This window comes from Salvia miltiorrhiza, chromosome 2 (assembly GCF_028751815.1).
Source record: "Salvia miltiorrhiza cultivar Shanhuang (shh) chromosome 2, IMPLAD_Smil_shh, whole genome shotgun sequence".
Lineage (NCBI taxonomy): Eukaryota > Viridiplantae > Streptophyta > Magnoliopsida > Lamiales > Lamiaceae > Salvia > Salvia miltiorrhiza.
The window spans coordinates 73145116-73152514 of record NC_080388.1 but is presented as its reverse complement, the minus strand read 5'-3'; the positions used below and the strand labels follow the sequence as shown (position 1 = coordinate 73152514).

At 36.3% G+C, this 7399-nt stretch overlaps 1 protein-coding gene across 2 annotated transcripts; it reads left to right on the top strand.

Moving 5' to 3' along the window:
• The first annotated feature begins 5701 nt into the window (after positions 1 to 5701).
• Positions 5702 to 7032, top strand: LOC131009177 (PLASMODESMATA CALLOSE-BINDING PROTEIN 5-like). 2 transcript variants are annotated; one of them, XM_057936422.1, is made up of 3 exons: positions 5702 to 6389; positions 6477 to 6504; positions 6719 to 7032. In XM_057936422.1, exons 1-3 carry the CDS (start codon positions 6053 to 6055, stop codon positions 6864 to 6866), a joined length of 513 nt encoding a protein of 170 aa, XP_057792405.1. In that variant the 5' UTR covers positions 5702 to 6052; the 3' UTR covers positions 6867 to 7032. The 2 variants fall into 2 exon arrangements, with proteins under 2 accessions (XP_057792405.1, XP_057792406.1); XM_057936423.1 differs by having other exon boundaries at positions 5754 to 6389; positions 6763 to 7032.
• The last annotated feature ends 367 nt before the right edge of the window (positions 7033 to 7399 follow it).

Sequence of the window (7399 nt, the reverse complement as noted above, 5' to 3'; positions counted from 1 at the left end):
CTTAATGCTATCCCTGTACTTGTACGTGATAATGCAATAAAGGAAAAAGTTACTTACTTGGTTGAGTCTCCTAATTTATGGCATGATAGATTAGGACATGCAAATCTAAACACACTACGTCGTTTAGTAAATTTAGACTTATTGCCAAAGATGTCTTTCAATCAACACCAAAAATGTGAAATTTGTGTTGAAGCAAAAATGGCAAAATCTCCTTTTCATTCAGTGGAAAGATCAACGAAACCTCTTGAATTGATTCACACCGATCTATGTGATTTAAAACTTGTGCAAACAAGAGGTGGAAAGAATTACTTTATAACGTTTATAGATGATTGCACAAGATTTTGCTATGTGTATCTTTTGAGAAGCAAAGACGAAGCATTCGAAGCTTTCAAAACATACAAAAATGAAGTTGAGAATCAACTTAACACCAAGATCAAAATGATTCGAAGTGATCGAGGTGGCGAGTACGTTGCACCTTTTGAGGAATTTTGTCGTGAAAATGGCATTATTCATCAAACGACTGCACCTTATTCTCCACAATCAAATGGTGTTGCAGAACGAAAGAATAGAACATTGAAAGAAATGATGAATGCTATGTTGATAAGCTCAGGCCTATCACATAACATGTGGGGGGAAGCTATTCTTTCGGCTAATAAAATTTTGAATAAATTACCCCAAAAGAAACAAGAAAAAAACCCCATATGAATTATGGAAAGGAAGGAAGCCGTCCTATAAATATACAAAAGTGTGGGGGTGCTTAGCAAAAGTTGAAGTACCTAAACCCAAACAAATAAAAATAGGACCAAAAACTATTGATTGCATCTTCATTGGATATGCAAACAATAGTAGTGCGTACCGATTCTTGGTACACAAATCGGAAGTACCCGATATGAATGAGGGAATGATTATAGAATCAAGAAATGCCATATTTTTTGAAAAAATATTCCCCAAAGAAAGAGAAGAATGATATAAGTTCGAAAAAGAGAACTTATGATGAAATTTCGCTTAAGGATAACGGACCAACACGTGAACTAACACCGCAACCAAGACGCGGAAAGCGAACAAAAACTGCGAAAACTTTTGGTCCAGACTTCGTAGTTTATACTTTAGAAGACGAACCAAAGACAATCAAGGAAGCATTGTCTGGTCCTGATGCCGATCTATGGCGTGAAGCTATCAATAGTGAAATCGAGTCAATCTTATCCAATCACACTTGGCTTATTGTTGATCTTCCTCCGGGAAACAAACCTTTGGGTTGCAAGTGGATTCTTAAGAAGAAATATAAAGCCGATGGATCTATTGATAAGTATAAAGCACGTTTGGTAGTTAAAGGCTACAAACAAAAGGAAGGGTATGATTACTTTGATACATACTCTCCAGTCACTAGAATTACATCCATTAGAATGCTACTTGCTATAGCAGCATTATATAATCTTGAGATTCACCAAATGGATGTAAAAACAGCATTTCTAAATGGAGATTTAGAAGATGAGATATATATGGAACAACCCGAAGGGTTCGTGATTCCTGGCCAAGAAAAGAAAGTTTGTAAACTTGTAAAGTCTTTGTATGGACTCAAACAAGCTCCCAAACAATGGCATGAGAAATTTGACCAAGCAATGATGGCAAACGGATTCAAAATCAATGAATGTGATAAATGTGTATACATTAAAGGAACATCCGACAATTTTGTCATTGTTTGTCTCTACGTTGATGATATGCTAATTATGGGCAGCAACAATAAAATAATCATAGAAACCAAGGAGATGTTAAAGAGAAACTTTGACATGAAAGATATGGGATTAGCTGACGTGATTCTAGGAATTAAAATCCTTAGAACACCCGAGGGAATAGTCTTATCACAATCTCACTATGTTGAGAATGTACTTAAGAAATTCAAAGCTTTTGATCTACCTCCGGCTAAAACGCCCGTTGACCTAAGTATACACTTAGCCAAGAATCGAGGAGAACCCGTATCACAATCAGAATATGCTAGAGTTATTGGAAGCCTAATGTACTTGTCAAATTGTACAAGGCCAGATATAGCATATTCGATCAGTAAATTAAGTCGGTTTACAAGTAATCCCGGGAAGGATCATTGGACCGCATTGACAAGAGTGTTGAGATACTTAAAGCACACAATCTCTCATAGTATACACTATTCGAGATATCCCGCAGTGTTGGAAGGATATTGTGATGCCAATTGGATATCCGACACTAAAGACTCTAAATCCACAAGTGGGTTCGTTTTTACCATTGGTGGAGGAGCAATATCATGGAAATCTTCTAAGCAAACATGTATAGCCCGATCTACTATGGAATCGGAATTTATTGCTTTAGACAAAGCCGGTGAAGAAGCCGAATGGTTAAGAAACTTCTTAGAAGATATTCCCTGTTGGGAAAAACCTTTGCCTCCGGTTATGATACATTGTGACAGCATGGCTGCTATAGGGAGGGCAAAGAATAGTTTGTATAACGGTAAATCTCGACACATTCGTCGAAGACATAATACCGTTAGACAATTGATCACTACAGGAATAATGTGCATTGACTATGTAAAGTCAAAAGACAATATTGCGGATCCGTTTACTAAAGGTATTAATCGTGATCAATTGTATAACGCAGTAAGGGGAATGGGATTAAAATCCACACGTTAAGAACTTTCATAGTGGTAACTCAACCATAATGACTGGAGATCCCAAGAACATGGTTCAATGAGACAACTAAATTATGGAAGTTCAAGTTGAGCACTTGAAACCTTCAAAATCCATTCTCATAGCTGCTCAAGTGCAAAGCCTGCAGCTTGTGGTAAAGGGTAAGCCGTCAAAGCTTTTAATGATTCCTATAGCCTTATTAGGTGGAGTATGGCAGGATACTCTTTATAGGAGATCACCTATACAAGTGAAGAAGTGGGGCCGCTTTAAATTATCAATAACACTTGTGAATCCAAGAAATGGTCCAAGGCCGAAATGGACACAACGTAAGAACGAAAGATATTAGATCTATTATTGTGTGTATGTTGTTGACTAGATTTACACAAAAGTTGACCGGTTCAAGACATCATGTTCACCGAGCAACGAGTAAATCCGATGGCATTACACTAAGGAAGGTTCAAAGCTAACAACTACCTATCCTAATGCAATAATGGATCGTCGGGACTTAGTTTTTTGCATTTGCATTAATCATCATTCATGTGGGGGATTGTTGGAATAAATGGCTTTATTAGTCCATAATTACTTTGTAATTAATGGAATTAAATGGTATATTTGGAATCTACATTTTGAGTAGATTAATTTGGTATATTTACTTGTTCAAATCTATTAAGAATTGAATGAGTAATTAATGCCCAAAGATATCCATGGTTCGGACCACCTGTTTGCCCAAACGGACGTGGCAGCGGTTGAGGACCGAAGAGACACGATGGTTCGGACCACATGTTTGCCCAAACGGACGTGGCAGCGGTTGAGGACCGAAGAGACACGATGGTTCGGATCTGTTTGCCCAAACAGGACACGTGGTGGCGGTTCAAGACCGAAGAGACACGTCGGTTCGGACCTCCTGTTTGGCCAAACGGTCACGTCAGTTCAAGGAAACCCCTGGACTACTATAAATAGGGCCCTCCAGAATGAGATTAAACACACAAACGAATTCAGATAATCAATTTGTCATATTAGTTTAGTTTACATACTCAGTCCCGAGTATCAAGCCGTTCGACCGGATAGCGAACTCCTAGTGCTAAGGACTCGTCTATCATCCCGAAACCGTTGTATCTTGGGGGCAATTACTGTAGATCCGCGAGCACAGAGCGGAAGTAATTTTGCCTTACGGAGAGAGAATTTATTCTCGCCTCGGTTCTGCATCCTTTCATTTATCGTCATTCTATTTTCTACACTACCAAATAACAAGATCATCTTTTGCCGGTAAGATGCCATTTTTTGTTGTTGCTGGTAGATATTAAGGTTGTTGCTTCACTTTTTTGATGGAATATTCTGTGATGTTTATTTGTTTTTATACTTGTGACTTGTATGTGGAGTTAAGCTTGATGTTTTCTTATTAGAGGGAATTAAATTTGATGTTTAATGCTTGACTTAATGCTAATTAAAAGTTTCAGTTTTGAAATTTGTTGTTATATCTTGATTTTGTAAATAATTATGAATAGTATTGAGATACATATATTTATGAATAGTATACAGTTTTTTTTTTTTTTTTGGGGTCTTACCGAATCAAAATCCAATATTATAGTCACTAAAATTTATTGGATTGTTAGTATAATTTTGTAATCGATCGTCTTATTCGTAGATTTATATCGACTTATATGTTATTTTCATTTCTCATGAAAATCACTCTAACACAACCCATAATATATATACATACATATATATATATATATATAAAGTACATTCTACAATCCATATATAACTAATACACATGTAAGTAGTATATGTGAAGCATTATAGACTATATTGATCATAAAATGTATATATACTATACAGGGCATACAAATATAATTTATTTAAGATAAAAAAAGAATATTTCATATTAATTGTATATATGCAACCAATCCATAGATCTATACAATACATTAATTATTAAAAACTTATTTCCATAAATGGAATAGCAAAAGGAGGGGAAAAACTGAAGTTACTATAATAAAATCTTATTGGATCAATGTAAAATCTTCGTGAAGAGCACAAGTCAAAGCTTTTCCTTCACATATGGTGTCCTGTAAAATTGGTTTCATAACGAAACCAGATTTACAATGACACTGCTTCGACATATAAATGACACTTTAAAATATTAAAATGTCATTTATATGTTGAAGTAGTGTCATTGTGAAGCCGGTTTCACAGAAGTTTTTGTGTTTCCTTCATGCATATAATAACACCAAAAAAAATTGTCAAAATTTGAGCACTAAAAGCTGAATTTGGAAGGGAGTTTTTTGTGTCGAGCATAATACTTAACATGTATTTTTACCGATTGGTAATAAAATAAAATAAAAAAAATCACCATCCGTCCTCATGAAATGTATCACATTTATCATTTTCATTCATCCACATAAAATGTATCCAGTCTATTTTTTGTAAGTTTTCCACTTACAATAAAGAGAGATCATTGCTCCACTCACAACACATTCCATTATTTTATTAAAGCCCGTGCCATTTAGAACATAATATTTTTTACGAGGACAGAGGGAATACTTAACATGTATTTTTGCTAATTGGAGGATACGCATGTTTTAAAAATTCTTGGTACATTAATATGTTGAGTAGAGTAAGGGATTCACTATTTTTTCAGAAAAAATGAGAATGTATGGTAGATAAGATGTGATGTCATACTCCAAAATAAAAATGATAGTATTTTTTTTATGAAAATACGAAAATAAAAAAGGAATCAGAAATTTCTTATTTATGTTCACGTATAATAAGATTTAAATATTTCCTCTATCCTATAAGAAAATAGGTTTTGTTTTCTTCACTCAATATATTATTGATCAAATACTTCCTCCGTCTCACTCTAATAGACTCGTTTTTTTTTTTTTTGAGACGTTCTATTAGAATAGGTTCGCTTTTATTTTGAGTAAAACAAAATATACTTAATTCATGCGGATTACACCAATTTTTGGTAAAAAGTAAATTTTTTAATCTTCGTGTTCAAAAGAAAATGAGTTTTATTAAAATGGGACGAACAGTATTTTTGAAGAGGTGTCATCTCTTAAGTGATGGAGGAGAAAATGATAATGGAAGAAACAGCATTCCCTATTTCTTCTCTGTCAAACAAAATTATCACATGAAAACAAAGTCAGAAACTAGAAAAGTGGAAAACAAAGAAAAAAAACAGAATATCTCATTCTCAAAAAAAGAAAAAAGAATCTCTCGATTCGTCACAATTACTGCGACAGCACCACTGTTTACCGCTAATTTACCAGCAAATTTGTGGATGTTGATGCTAGTTTTCTTCGCCAAACTCGAAATCTATTCACACTAAGCAACGTTACAAAACTGCGTGAATTTCACACGAAGCTCGTTAGCTCTCTCTCTCTCTCTCTAATAAAATGGATTCTGGAAGCTTCGCGGTTGATCTCTTCTTCGCCTTATTCTCGCTCATCTGCGCGGCGGGGGCGGCGCAAGGCGACGGAGGGGCGGCGAGGGAGCTGTGGTGCGTGGCGAAGAACAATGCCGAGGACGCCGCCCTGCAGTCGGCGCTGGATTGGACGTGCGGGCCGGGCGGCGCCGATTGCGGGCCCATCCAGAACGGCGGGCCCTGCTACGACGCCTCCGACCTCCAGAAAACGGCGTCGTTCGCCTTCAACGATTACTTCCTCAAGCACGGCCCCTCTGAGCAAACCTGCGATTTCGCCAATACTGCCGCTCTCACCTATTTGAACCCTAGTGAGCAATCAATTTCAACTATTTTGTGTATTTATTGTTTTGAACTGAAATTCGCGCTGAATTAATGTTATTTTGATTCGATTTCAGGCCACAATAATTGCAAATTTCCATCGAGGTGAGAGCTTTTATATGTGGAAAAATGTTAACTTCAGTTTAATTTGTTCATAGATATGTAAAATTACCATGATCTAAGTGGTTTGTGAATAGTAGTTCGATTAGATCGTGTTTATGGAATGTAGATGAATCTTAGGCTTCAGTTAAGTTGGATTGTAGTTTCAGAAATGGTGGCCTTGGAATCTTTACCATTGTGTATATATATATCCGTGCAGCTTAAATGCAGGCAACAGTAACTTTAGTGGGGCGTCGACTGCAGATTCAGGTGGCGCGTATCTAAGTAGCGGTGGTGCCATCGTTCACCATAGTGTTGGGGGATTACTCCCAAATTGTCTGTTGTTTGCAATTCCATTAGTATTATGATGGAGGCAAGCTCACATTTTTGGATGCAAAGGCAAAAGCAAAATGTTTTTGTTGAGAAAAGATGTAATGGAGAAAGCAACTGATGATTTCTGGTTTGATCAGTTGAAATGTCATCTATATGAGCACAGAGCTTAGCTTTGGTAAATGCTAAGCTCATTTTTTATTACTTGAATTGTTCTCAATGCATCTTTTTCTTGCTGCTTTTTGATCATATTGGCTTCTTACTTGCTAAGCTTTGGAATGTTGGAATGTTGAAGTGATTTTGAAGTACGTATGTGCTAATTTCAAACCCTGCATTTCAAGAACGTCGAAACTAATTCTTGCATTCATTTTCTGAAGAGGCAAGGCTACCATGTCCGGTGTTTTCATAGACGGTTGTTACATTCTTCAATGCATTTGTATCCATGAAGAATTTTTTCGCCCCTTTGCCTGTTTTGGGAGTAGAATTTTCTTTGTCTGATTTGATCAATGTTGATTTGATGTTGCCATGGATGTCCCCTATTGTTGTATCTGCTACTCTGCAAAAGGAACTA